This window comes from Erpetoichthys calabaricus, chromosome 14, assembly GCF_900747795.2.
Source record: "Erpetoichthys calabaricus chromosome 14, fErpCal1.3, whole genome shotgun sequence".
Taxonomy (NCBI): domain Eukaryota; kingdom Metazoa; phylum Chordata; class Cladistia; order Polypteriformes; family Polypteridae; genus Erpetoichthys; species Erpetoichthys calabaricus.
Window position 1 is genome coordinate 19,778,645 of NC_041407.2, and position 15,056 is coordinate 19,793,700.

A 15,056-nucleotide genomic window follows, 5' to 3' on the forward strand; every position below is an offset into this window, starting at 1 on the left:
TGTGTTTGTACTGTTAAGATGATGCCCACTTTGCCATTTATAATGATAGTCTTAGACTTCATTCACACCTACAGTACGTTGTCATTAAGAAATTGCAGTTTTAAACAAAAATGATCTCCGTCCACACTAGTGTTAGCACATTAGCTATTAAAATATCTCGTCCCACACTAAAATGACCAAAAAAACGCTTATGACATAGCTATTCGTCAACCCTGAGTATGCGTACATCAGTGGAAACAGGAACAGAAGGCGTCCGCCATGGCAGACATTCATTTGTGGAACATGTTTGAACTAATAAGGAGGTGAAATTGTTATCGAGAGTAACGCACAAGTATAAGGTGAGCCAAGTGGCTGAGAAAATGTAATGAGTAGGATCCAATCAGGGAAGGGATACATAGTAAAAACAAACCAATCAGAGCGCGATTAGGATTAGCATTTTCAAAGCGCTCCATTTTCACCCATTTACATTTCAACACTAAGCCACCATTTTCAGAAATAAACAGCTCTGAGGAGCGTTTTTAAAAGTCTCCATATACAGAGGTTAAAAACACCAGGGTAATGTGGACAAAAGACGAAAATGGAAATCAATGTCTGCAGTTTTACACGTAAACTTAGCAATGCGGATGTAACCTTAGTGATCGGAATCCGAAAAATGCATCAGAGCCAGAACTGAACATCAATGCGTATGGAACGTGCAAGATCTCACTGGTAGGAGTCAAGAAACAGGAGAGGAAGATCGGCCAGTAATGGCAGTCAGTTATCAACCAGCCTTCCATTTATCGAGTATGGTGTGGAGAAAAACCCAGTAATTGGAATACTAGAACAATCTGGACGAGAACAGGCCATTCAGCCCAACAAAGCTCACCAGGCCAATCCACTTAATTCATCTAATGTCTTCTTCAATAATACGCTATACTGTGGCTGTGCGTTTGTCTGTCCAGGATTTTAAATCACCTGTACCTCGCAAACCGTTTCACGTATTGACCTGAAATTTGGTACACATATACTACGTGACATCTACTGTCCACTTTTGGGGTGATGATTGACCTCCAAGGTTATTCCTCCTTTTATTTTTATTTTATTTTATTGTAGAATCAATTCTCGGCAGCCCATGTGACGCATGCGTACGGGCGCAGTTCTCATCCCTACCACCTTCACCGTCACTTCCTCTACCTCTTCATATCTTCTTGAGGCAGATTGAAGACTTAAGTGCCAGCTTAAGTGAAAAATTAAGGAAAACGTACTAAGTAATTGCAACACAAACACTGACTTAATCAGTTTTAACGCGAAAAGATGTCAACAGAAGAAGAGAAGCAGCGGGCCGCTAGGGTGGAGAAAAGAAGAAGAGCTGGTCAGGAAACAGCAGGCGCATCAGCCTCTGAGCAAACGAATGGTAAACGTACAGAGGAAGAGGATGAAAACTAGGAATGCTCAAGTCAAGTGTGTTCACTGCACGTTATCGTGCAGTGCGCCGTTACTCGTAACATCATAATGTGTATGACTGTGCGTTTCGGTGTGTATTTGTGTGAAAAATATGCAGCCCATCATGCATACATATAAAAATAATTCCATCCATTATCCATCCATCCATCCATCCATCCATTATCCAACCCGCTATATCCGAACTACAGGGTCACGGGGTTCCGCTGGAGCCAATCCCAGCCAACACAGGGCACAAGGCAGGAAACAAACCCTGGGCAGGGCGCCAGTCCACCACAGGGCGCACACACCCACACACCAAGCACACACCAGGGACAATTTAGAATCGCCAATGCACCTAACCTGCATGTCTTTGGACTCTGGGCAGAAACCGGAGCACTCGGAGGAAACCCACGTAGACACAGGGAGAACATGCAAACAGCACTCAGGGAGGACCCGGGAAGCAAACCTGTGTCTCCTAAATGCGAGGCAGCAACGCTACCCACTGTGCCACTGTGCTGCCCTATAAAAATAATTAAATAAGTAAAAATAAAATAAAATCACACTGCAACTCCACTGTAATATGAATAAAAAGCATAAACTGAAATTTGTTTTACGGGTGTGTAGGTAATTATCCGCACTATGCTGTAACAACACATAAACATGCACGTTTGAACAAATCTTTAGGGAACAATATTTCTCGCCATCTACCTCCCCAAAAAACTCTTTTTTTCAAAATGAGATTCGTGTTCCACTATTGGCCAGCAAAACAAATATGTCATTTTGCAAAACTGTATGTGAATTGAAACTTGGCTGTTTTGTTCTTTGAATAATAAAGAAATGATTTAGGACAGTAACTAACAAGATCCTGACACTTGCAGTTCTCGCTATCTAATGGTTTAACGGATATTTTTTAGGGCTCATGAACGTTGGCCAGTTTAAATCCGAGGATACTGGAGCTGAAACATTTTATAGCCAGATGCCCATTGTGACACCAGGTTGCTTTACTTGTCTTTTACCACACGTAAGAGGGACAGTAGCCACAGGAGTTATTATTAATTATTATTATTATTATTATTAAAAAACAAAAAGAATTTTAGTCCCCATTTTGTTTTGATTCCTTTTTTAGTATCCGATTTCGAGTTTAGTGTAAAATTGTTCTGAACACAAGGCTTCTGATCCCTGCCTCACAAAACATCAGTTTAAAAAAGATCACAATTGCGCTCACACAATTCAACTGCTCAATTGTTTTATTCCCCAAAATTGTCACAGAGCAATTATTTCTTCGTATTCAACTTTCTTGCTTATCCGCTGGTGAGATCTGTCTGGTTCTCTATTGCTTCCAGTCCCTTTTTATCTTTCTCATTGTTAATTGTAGGCCCTGGCTGAGGGAGACGGAGTGACATTTGAGTGCTGCTTACCGAAGTTATCCTTATCCCAATGATACTTGAGGCATTTGGCCACTGGTAACTGGATAGTCTGTAATGTGTGTCTTGATTTGAGACCTGGGAAAGTATACAGAAAAAGAAAATGTGTCAAAAAAGAAACATATGAAATGTAGCTTAGTTAATCATTCTTCATTTTATATGATGTCTGTCACATTAAACACTATCATAAAGAGCTTAGCAATTTTACAAATGTATCTTTATGATTTACAGCACCCTTCAAAACTGAATACTACCATAAGGTATTTTACAAAACAAGTAATTACAGAAGCAACACACAGTGTTCACATGCAAGCTGAATAAATGATTCTTATTTAACGGAGCGCCCATCAAGCCGAGCGTTTCACAGAGCAAACAGGTTTCTTTTTATAGCTTTAAAACCATATCTCAAAGTGATATGCAAAGTGGTATTCTTTTTTAATAATACTAGGGGGATTCGCCCCCTGCTCGCTTCACTCGCCAACCTCCGTTTTTGTTTTTATGGATACACACTTTTAAGATTTTTTCTTCTTTAAATTGTTGCTATTTCATTAGTTTCACTTTTATTTCAGAACTTCTTTAAAAACAATATTTGGAATCTTTCGAGTCATGCTGAATCTTTTAAATGAGGTCCGTGAGACATGTGTTTAATGACTTTGTACCATAATTCAGGATAGGTTTCTCTGTTTGGAAATTCAGCACAGACAAAGCGATCTTCATCATCAGCAGTTAATACTTTTTTTTTGGCAAAGTAACCAATAAATGCATATGAGGTAAACGGTGGCGCAGTGGGTAGCGCTGCTGCCTCGCAGTTGGGAGACCTGGGGACCTGGGTTCGCTTCCCGGGTCCTCCCTGCGTGGAGTTTGCATGTTCTCCCCGTGTCTGCGTGGGTTTCCTTCAGGCACTCCGGTTTCCTCCCACAGTCCAAAGACATGCAGGTTAGGTGGATTGGCGATTCTAAATTGGCCCTAGTGTGTGTTTGTGTGTGTCCTGCGGTGGGTTGGCACCCTGCCCGGGATTGGTTCCTGCCTTGTGCCCTGTGTTGGCTGGGATTGGCTCCAGCAGACCCCCGTGACCCTGAGTTCGGATTCAGCGGGTTGGAAAATGGATGGATGGATGGGTAAACCCTGTTTTTGAAATCCTCTCACTTAAACTTCAAAGCCTTACAATATTTGTATACTTCAGACATATCACCTGTGTCCATATATTCGATCTCTATTCGCTTTTTCGTTACTTCTCAGAGTAATAATTTCCTTTTGTTTGTGCTAATGTGATCTTTACTATCTTTTTTTGATACTGTAGCGACCTCCACGTCTGGCTCGAAAAGAGAAGAAGTAAAAAAAAAAAAAAAAGACACAGATGTAGTAAAGTCTCACAAACATTTTACTTGAACAATCAAGAAAAAGACCGCCGACTTCGTAACCCCAAACACAACCTTCTAACATCCTCTCTAACCCCTCCTCCCGTCCCGCATCAATCAATACCCCGCTGTCAGTGTCTTCCGTGCCGTACTCTGCCCTCCCTCAATCGAACCTAACAGTCACTCCAAAAAAAAAGGCTTCAGTCTGCCTGGGACGCTACAATACTTTCGAATTTTCCTGCTTTCATATTCTTTAACTTTCTCTACATGTGTATCGTGCCATCGTTGTTTTTTGACCCTTTCAAATTCCACTGCTTTCATAATCTCTAACCTGCTCATCATGTGTATAGTGCCAACATTTTTGAACGTCTTTATGAAGTTCTACTGTCTTTTACTCTTATTGTCTTTTAATTCTGAGCCTGATTGGACGTGCTTTATTTTCAGTTCCACTTGTTCCGGGCTGATTATTAATTTCCTTATTTTCTGAATTTGCACCTCGATTATTCTTTTTCTTTTTTGCATTTTTTTCTCTCCAACGCTTTTCAGTCTCTTTTCTCCGTGCTGCTCTTTCTTCTTCGCTTAGTCGTCGACGTTTTATCTATAACATATTGTCCATCCATCCATCCATTATCCAACCCGCTCTATCCTAATTACAGGGTTTACGGGAGTCTGCTGGAGCCAATCCCAGCCAACACAGGGCGCAAGGCAGGAAACAAACCCCAGGCAGGGCACCAGCCCACCGTAGGGCAACATATTGTCCTTATATGCTTTATATGTGCTCAGAGCCCTGAATCTGTGTGTGCTCAAAGCCTTGACATGACTGAGTGTTTTGCTGCCCGTGCTCTTATTTGGTTCTAAGTAGGACGTGTCTTGCAAGAATCTCATAATAATAATAATAATAATAATAATACATTTATATAGCGCTTTTCTCAGTACTCAAAGCGCTATCCACACAGGGAGGAACTGGGAAGCGAACCCACAATCTTCCACAGTCTCCTTACTGCAAAGCAGCAGCACTACCACTGCGCCACCTGTTCTACATGTTCTACATCCCCGCGAGACGGTCCTGAGTCAATCTCTTGACACATAGTCTCATGTTTAAGGTCCCCGCGAGACTCTCTGTGGTCAATCTCTTTCGTCTCGCGGGTCTTTTAAGTGTCTACCATGATCTTCACGTGACGATCACGTCTCGTCTCCCTAGTCTTTCTCTCCCAGGATTTTTTTTTTTATAATAGAGAGATAAAGATACAAGATAAAGCTCATCTAAACATGGCTGTTTTACACTTAGAGCAGCTGCACGTCTAATTACAAAACTGTTTGGTGAGTTTTACTTGCAGTTGCATCTTCTAAACTGAGCAGCATAATAAAGCCTTTTAGAAAATAAGAAACTGTTGTGCCTCCATATTGTACTTTGTGCAGTGTACTGTAACAATGATGCTATTGTTGCTCAAAATAGCACTTTGATTGTGCGCATTATTACTAATTCGATTATAATGCAATTACTGTATTTCTTTAAAATACATTAGCAGCAATCACTGTATTCACAGCTACACAGTAGCTTTATCAAAGTGCACCAGCAGAGTCTTTTTCGTACATATTGATTTTTACATTAAACATTATGGTATAGCACTTTATAAAACAATACATTTCTAGGTTGTAAAACACACGTCCATAATTGAATCACTCAGGTTCATTAAATGGATAAATTAACTTCTTGTAGTGAACACAAGTACAGTTTTTTACTTAACAGCCAAGCAATGGCTACTCTCTACAGGGCTAAAAATGAAGGCTATGAATTCTCGCTCACCTTCCATGGCACAGCTATTGAGCACCTCAATGCCCATCTCCGCACTCAGCTGCTCCAGTTTGGTCTCCACAAGTTGTCTCGCATTCATATAATCAGGCCAGCCTGCTGCTGTTTCCAGAACTTCGCTGACCTCCATAAAAAAAACGGGACAGCTCCTCTAAAGTCTTTGACTGGGGACCAAACACAAGACGTACATTACTAGAGACAGATCCTGTTTGGCCTTCCGTTGTACACACTCATCAGATAAATACGCTGCTCAAAATAATGAAGGGAACACTTCGTCAACGCAGTCCAAGTCAGTGAAGCTTCAGAGATATCAGTCTGTCCAGTTAGGGAACCTGAGTGATTGTGAATCAACTTCACCTGCTTTGGTGGAAATGAAAGTGACAACCGGTGCACTTGGAGAGACAACAGCAAGACGTCACCCTAAAAGGGAAAGGTGGCCACAGACAATTGATCTCTCATTCTCCTTCCTGACTGATTCTGCTCTAGTTTTGTGTTTTGTTAGTGTCTTTGTCACTACTAGTAGCGTGAGGTGGTACCTGCAGCTGATTCAGGTTGTACTGTTGGTCCAGCTCCTCCAGGATGGAACATCCATACGTGCCGTCACAAGAAGGTTTGCTTTTGTCTCCAAGCACAGTCTCAAGAAAATGAAGGAGATACCAGGAGATGGGCCTTTACACAAGGAGAGCTGGACAGGGACGTAGATGGGCATCATCCCAGCATCAGCACCGGTATCTGCTCCTTTGTGCCAGGAGGAACATGAGGAGCACTGCCAGAGCCTACAAAATGACCTCCAGCTGGCTATTGGTGTGCATGTTTCTGACCAAACTATCACAAACAGACTCCATGAGGGTGGCAGGAGGGCCCGAGGTCCTCTACTGGGACCTGTGCTCACAGCACATCACCATGCAGCTCGATTGGCATTTGCCAGAGAATACGACACTTGGCAGGCAGGTGTGCACCTGGGAACATGCAAAGCTTTAGAAATGGTTTTATCTCCTTGCCCTGATCTATGCTTCACCACAATTTGATCACAGAGGTCTACAGAGTTTCTTAAATGTCATGACTTGGTTTTTGTCCTGTTACACATTGTGAATTGCGGACCTCATATGCACAGTTGTGTGCCTTTCTAAGTGATGGCCAATCAGGTCCTTTCACTACAGGTGGACCTCAAACAAGTTCTGGAAAAGTCTCAAGGAGAATTAAAACAAACAAGATGTGCCTGACCACAATTATGAGTATCGCATCAAAGGGTCTGAATAATAGTCTTTGATTTTTCAATACATTTGCAAAGCTTTCTGCAAACATATTTTCACTTTGTCATCGAGTGTGTATTTATAGGCAAATACGGCAAATATATTCATTTACTGTAAAATTAAATCTAAAACACAATCAAGGGTGCAGAACATTTAGAGGTCTAAAGACATCTGAATCCACAGTCATGTGCTCCATTGGTTCTGAATGACCGTTTGCAAATTTTCATCCTTTAAGTATGTTAGTTTTGGAGGAAAATAGCCGACCATGCTGGCATATCCTGTGCTCAAAGCAAAAATATAAAGTAGGAAAGATTTAATGTAAAACCCCAGCGGGGATAAAGCCCTTTGGGGGCACAAGAACTACACACAAAGCTCATCAGTAACAAAGGAGACCCAGCAGGGGTACCAAGAAAACCCACTCAGAAAGAAAGCATTGCTGCCTGTACCTCCAGCTCCTTCTTCATTTGTCTGAGAGAGATCCTGTTCCCAAAGACGCTCTGGAAGGCATGCTGAATAAGAGTGATGTAACTGTCCGCTTTGGAATAGGTGATGCTGCTCAGCTGCTCCGTTACTACCTGGAACTCACTGGGGATGTCGTCCATGTTCATCAGCAGAACCGTTCTGAGGAGAAGAGACAAAGAACAGCTGCTGGTTTAACTTACCCACCACAGAACAATGCTGTGCAAGTTCACACCTCACAAGAACTCCCTCAAAGTTCAGTTCACACAGATTAAAATGAACCAATTCACATACAGAACTTCACCATTTCAATTTTGATGTAGTTCCTGTTCACTTCATTTTGTATTTTTTAAGGAGTGAGAATAAATGAGTTTAATTTTTTCAGTTTTGCATGCCTTATACTAGGCTATTACAGTGTTCTTGAATAAAATACAATACTTTTAAAAGTAGATTTATTTTCGCGCACATTACATCAGTTGATAGGGAGAATCTGCTGATTGCCCACTGTTGTGACAGAAAATTAAACGCATATTACGGACAGCAAAGCCAGTATTACTGTCAGAGAAAATTACAGGCATTTTACGGAAAAAATTTAATGAGGTAAAAGGTCTCTTGCCATTTAATATAGACTGTCCTACTAATGTTTATGGACTAATGTTCTAGTGCCCATTATTGTAACAGGCTTAATGTCTAGTATATATATATATATATTTATTTATTTGTTTATTTATTTATATATAATTTGGATAGGAATATAACTAACAAGCTGGTTCATTTTGCAGATGATATCAAGCTAGAAGAATTGACAGATAGTCTACAGTCGGTGGAATCATTGCAGTGGGACTTGGACAGCATACAGGATTAGACAGATTTGTGGCAGATGAGATTTAATGTCAGCAAATGTCAAGTGTTATATGTAGGAAGTAAAAATGTGAGGTTTGAATACACAATGGGAGGTCTGAAAATCGAACGTTCACTTTATGAGTAGGATTTAGGGGTCATAGTGGACTTGATGCTTTCAACTGCCAGACAGTGTTCAGAAGCCATTAAGAAGGTTAAGAGAGTGTCAGGTTATATAGCGCCTTGATGTTTGGAGTACAAGTCCAAGGAGGTTCTGCTGAAGCTTTATAACACACTGGTGAGGCCTGATCTGGTGTATTGTGTGCAGTTTTGGTCTCCAGGCTACAAAAAGGACATAGCAGCACTAGAAAAGGTCCAGAGAAGAGCAACTGGGCTTATTCTAGGGGTACAGGGGATGAGTTATGAGGAAATACTTTTTAAGTAAAGAAAAAGAAGATTAAGAGGAGACCTGACGGAAGTGTTTAAAATTATGAAGGGAATGAGTCCAGTAGATCGAGACGGTGACTTTAAAATGAGTTCATCAAGAACAAGAGGACACCATGGGTAAATTGTTAAGGGTGAGTTTTGCACAAACATTAGGAAGTTTATCTTCACACAGAGAAACCACAGACACTTGGAATAAGTGACCAAGTAGTGTGGTGGACAGGAGGACTTTAGGAACCTTCAACACTTAACTTTTAAGTGGATAGGATTGGCAAGCTTTGATGGGCTGAATGGCCTGTTCTCATCTAAGATTCTTCTAATGTTCTAATTTAATCCTTTGGAATGACAAACCACTATAGATGTAATTTAAAATAAGTTTAAACGTGAGCCATTAAATGACGACACAAAGGCAACTGAAACCAATAGATTGAAGAGCGAGTCGATGAGAGCACCCTACAAATGGTCACCAAATGACATAAAATCTGAATGCCAACACTTGAAAGAACAGAAAGATGTAATGTGTTATGAATGGCACATGGTCAGAGAAATCTGAACTCACTCTCTAAGCATCGCTTATCTGACTAATAACTTTTCCATGGAAGAAAAAGCCACATACAGTATGAACATTGGGAGGACACACAATCTGAACTTCAGAGGCTGAAAATCAAGCCACGGCTGAGAGCTGTGTGGCAGTAATACTGTGCCAGTCTCCATCTTGATCTAGTAAATATAAAGGGGGCGACAAGCTACAACAGGAATTAGATGAACATGCATCTTTCTTTTTACTGAATGTACATATTGTTATTAATTAACATGAATCACAGTGACACAGTCTCATTCTCATTTTGAAATCCACTTTGTAGTGTGCAAGCCATATGAATGAGTCACCAATTGTATATTAAAATAACATTTTAAAACTACAGGGATTTCCTTTATTGAAACAATAAACAAAGCCAGGGAAGCCCGGGAAACCACAATAAACTACATACAGTACAGCTAAAGGTAGCAACTGGTCTTATAAGAAGAAAGTGGACAGAATTTAAGTCTGTCTCCTAGGGAATGGTTGCACCATATTATTCCAAGTAATACTGAGGTAGTTTTCAATCTGGCGTTATTTTGCCTGTTACAAAAACACAAAAATACAAAGAGCGAGACTTTCCGCTACAACTCAACAGGCCAACAATGGAGGTAAGGCTTGTAAAGTTCAAAACTTCACAACAGTGAAAGAGGAACCGTGAAACCTCCGGTTCAAAATTACAACAGCAGTGTTCTTTTTATATTTATAAAAATACTAATAAAAGTAAAAAAAGAACAAAGGTAAAAGCAGAGAATTACAAAAATAAATACTCAAATCCTAAAATTAAACAAATCCAATTTGTCATCCAGAAATTGGAATCAAATAACAAGTCCAAAGTCCATTCACCAAGTAATGACCACAAAATCTAATTAATCAAAATTCAAGGAAGAACCAAAAATAGAAAGGTTAGCCACAGTGTCAAGGCAGCCATTACTTGGAATGCCTGCTCTTTAAATAACAAAAGGGGGCGGGTCCATAGTTGCACCTTCGGGAAGCCCCGCCCCTTAAGATTAACAGACAGAAAACAAGGAGCATAAAGAACAGAACTGCCATGCACTACAATGAGATATCATAAAACAACAAGGTGGACAGACAGTGTGGCGTAGTGCTTAAGGTCGTACTCACACTAGGCACGTTTATTTCGTGCCGTGCCCAAGCCTGATTGTCCCTCACACTGCACTTAACGTTCTGGACCCTGGCACATTTTTGTCATGACCATGCGACTTCATGTAAAGCCAAAACAAGATCCGAACACGGTGTGACAGCATGCATGTCAGAACGATTTTACTTACTTTGTGGTTGTTGTCGTGTAGGGCAGGATGACCCTCTTCTCTCTTACAGATTTATTGAGTGTGCAGCGCAGTGTTTTGCTGTTAATCTTGCTGCACGTACGAGAAGATTTTTACGGTGACGAATGATGTTAAGGGAGGAATATGAAGCTTTTCTTGCCAGCTACAATTCACGTTCATGTGTAAGCTGAGGATAAAAACCTGCTCTTAACTCAAAAGATATCGAATGAAATGAGAACTACATCATTGACATCATGTCTGTTTTCTGGGCTCAGGTACATTTATTGATCACACTGTTCCTATAAGCTACTGAACCGTGTTCTGGCCCACCTCTTCCAAGCCAGCCAGGGCACGGTATGGTTGGTCCAGCACAGACCGATCACACTAGTCAAATGAACTAGACTTTGTGGGGTTACATACGAACAAACGTGCTTGGGCACGGAACGAACTGCCAGTGTGAGTACACCCTAAGGCTTTTAACTTCAAACCTGCAGATTGACGATTCAGCTCTAGTTATTTTGTCTGCTAGTTTGGCTGTTTGACTTGCTCTGGAGCAGCAGGTGGCACTGGTGTGCAAACTTTAGAACGCAGGAATTTTTAAAAAGGGGTCAAAATGTTGGGTTCCAAAGTAGTTCATCCTCTCTGTATGGTCTTAGAGAGCAATTATGCAAAATTTGGATCAGATCGATCAAAGGTTGTAGGATTGTTTAGGGAACATACAGTGCAGATAGACAGTCAGACATTCTATGTTTTTATTGACAGACAGACAGACAGACAGACAGACAGACAGACAGACAGATAGATAGATAGATAGATAGATAGATAGATAGATACCCAAAAAAATCTAAACATCCATCCATCCATCCATTTTCCAACCCGCTGAATCCGAACACAGGGTCACGGGGGTCTGCTGGAGCCAATCCCAGCCAACACAGGGCACAAGGCAAGAACCAATCCCGGGCAGGGTGCCAACCCACCGCAGGACACACACAAACACACCAAGCACACACTAGGGCCAATTTAGAATCGCCAATCCACCTAACCAGCATGTCTTTGGACTGTGGGAGGAAACCGGAGCGCCCGGAGGAAACCCACGCAGACACGGGGAGAACATGCAAACTCCACGCAGGGAGGACCCGGGAAGTGAACCCGGGTCCCCAGGTCTCCCAACTGCGAGGCAGCAGCGCTACCCACTGCGCCACCGTGCCGCCCGCAAGATATACCTTACTATTAATATCATAATTATTTCGCCCACCATTTAGCTTCTGACATACCACTGTACTATTTCAACCTTGTAGAACCCTAATGGTTTTTGAATGGATGGTCTTCACTATCCCCTAATAGGGTAAAGCAAATATGCAAACCCCACCTGTGCCAATTGCACTAGCAGATCTAAAGAGGAAGCTTCCTGAAGTTCTAAGACCCCAGTCTGACCTGTAAATAAGGCCGGAAACCATACGAGTAATGAAACACACATAGTCAACCGCCAAAGTGTGGAGCATCACTACTGGTGCGGCGGTAGCAGCAGCAACGGCCAAAAACTGAGGAAAGGATATACAAGCACCAACTTTCTCAGAAAATAGGAAACGACCCACACACACAAAGACCTAGATAAGCGGGAGTGAAGTTGTGTCTCAAAGCAGGCGCGCTCATATAAAGCTGCGATTTGCTTACAGGGACTCAACCGAACATCCGGCCTGAAAGAGAAGGAGGATTACTGATTTCATGTCAAGCCAGGTTACAGCTCAGACTGGGGGACTGGGTCAAACGGAGGTCAACTTCAACGGCCGGTAAGATTAGGATGATCAAATCCCAGGATCAGAGGACAAAACATTTATACATTGTGGCGGACGGCTGGGACCCATGCCCGGCCAGGGTGCCCCTCTGACACAGGATGCACACTATGTCCCCTGGAACGCGTGGTGGCAGCCCTCCTGGGTTACATCAGGACCACAGGCGTGGGACTTCAGGGGTCTGTGGCCACTACCTGGAGGAGCTGCAAGACTTAATGAGCCCGTGTACTGTAATGCAGTCTAATTAGGCCAACTACCACCTGGAGCACGTCCGGGAGGGCTTTAAAAGGAGCCTGCAGCCACTACTCAGGGCGCCAGAGTCGGGAGGAGACGGACAAAGCTGCTCTGGGAGGAGTGGAGGAAGAAGAGTGTGTTGTGGTGTTTTTGCTTTTGTGTGCTTTGGGACTGTGTTGTGTCTGTGGGTACATTGTCAGTCTTTCGACACCTATATAGCGCCTTTGCCACAACATCCAGAAAATTTAGGCAGAGATATGGAACAACCATATGCCCCATCCATAACCCTCTCGTACTCATCAAACTTTCTCTGCTCCATTGCATCAACATTATAGACCATAACGGTAGAAATGTAAGCAGAAATAAGCTAAAGGAATTAGTCTGTCTTCTTTTTATGGGGGTTTTTATCTAGGACTAATAGAGCAAATGTCTACCATTTGCAAAACGTTTTATACTTAATCACACAGCTTCGTACCTTCTAAACCTACTTCTCACCCCCCGAAGTGATTGGCCATTATTAATTGTACTAGTCGGTCACTGAAAATGACCCTCATTAAATATGATGGGCAAAAAATACATTTTTTGTTTACCAGTCGACAACGCCATCTTCAATGAGTGGCTAGTTGGGCCCTTACTGCAGCAACCTACTTAGGTGTCTTACTGGTGCCCCATGATTGGTGGGCCAGATTTTGCCAACCCGATTAATTGTAGGTCTCTCTCAGACCCTCACAGGTAATGAATGACCCAAAGTTTCTATGACAGTCACTTTGCAAAAGGTTACAAGACTGGCACTATGAAAAAGAGAGAAGGGATATTTTGGATTTTCTGTGTCGCTAATCCACAAGTACAGTAAGTAATACCCTTTAATGGCAGTATTACTGCTTTATTTCATTTGTTCTTCTTAGGTGTTTTAATGAAAATCCTTTCAGTTTCACCCTTCATTGATACCTTTGGCCTGAAAGGAGAAATGTGGGTAAAAGTATCTACGTCACCATGCAAACAAAACAAAACAAAATCCTGTAAGTTGATACGGAGCCCTTTCTAACAGATGTTCTTTTTCCTGAACAGACATTCTTCCTATTTTAATGTACCATTATTAGTAAATGTTAGTTTGTTTGAGATTATGGTTTTCCACTGGTCGCTGTTCAGGCACCAGCTTTTTATAGAAGATCTGTGTTCTCTGCTGTCTGTCTAACTACTGTCACGCATGTGCGACTGCCAATCACCTTCCAGGCTCGGCCGAGGTAAGTGGCACCACTCCAGGACAAGAGGAGTTGCTGTCTCTAACGGTATCATCTATTCTCACACCTCAAAAAAGACGCCCAGTGAGGTCTGCCAGCCTCGACCATGATAACCAGAGCAAGTCTCATCCCTTCCAGTCTGGAGGGCATAAAAGGAGACTTCCCCGGAACGTGGTGTCTCATTCACAATCTGGAGTCGATGGAAAGACGGAAGGACAGAAACTGTTAGGTTTAGGTTTAGGTTTAGGTTTATTTGTCATATATAGGTTAACACAGGGTCAACATACAATGAAATGTGTATGTATGTGTTAGGTTTGGCTCCTAATTAAAAACAAATCAGACAGAGCTCAACCTGACACCCTGAGTAACATTCAAATAGAAAGTCACAATTCACTTCAAGAAAAGGCCCCATAATGGACTGCTTGGATCCCAGGTGTTGCCCAGAAGACATAAAAAAAAAAAAACACAACACTCACATGGTTTTGTTGTGACAACTGTTCGTGGTCAAGCCCTGTTCCTCTCGGACAAGCCTGTGGTAGGAGATTCCTGCAGGAGAACACAATGGATGGTGTCACAGAGATAAAAAGCCCACTGAAAATGAATTCACACAAGAGGACTAGTGGAGAAGAGGCTGACAGCATCCTCATTTTGTGCTGTCGCAAAAATTTAAAACATAACTACTTTACACAAAGAAATGAGAATATGAAAAAAAAAGAAAAAAAATAGCCAATAAAGATAAAACAGAAAGTTTCTGGACAAAATATCAGAAAAATGTAGGTAAACAAATGAGCTCTATGGACTGAATGGCTACCTCTGGATTGTTCTACTTTGGATGTTCTCATAAGCATAATAAAGTAGTAAAGTTTTTGCTTCCTGAAAACATTTTGGTGATTATGATAGATAGCTTCA

At 41.8% G+C, this 15,056-nt stretch overlaps 1 protein-coding gene across 1 annotated transcript in view; it reads right to left on the reverse strand.

The window, feature by feature from the left end:
• pik3r5 (phosphoinositide-3-kinase, regulatory subunit 5) overlaps positions 1–15,056 on the reverse strand; it is a 178,266-nt gene that overhangs the window by 48,149 nt on the left and 115,061 nt on the right. The window contains 5 exon segments of the mRNA XM_051918933.1: positions 2,841–2,924; positions 6,012–6,153; positions 6,155–6,181; positions 7,717–7,891; positions 14,624–14,693. Coding sequence (XP_051774893.1) covers positions 2,841–2,924; positions 6,012–6,153; positions 6,155–6,181; positions 7,717–7,891; positions 14,624–14,693 — 498 coding nt within the window.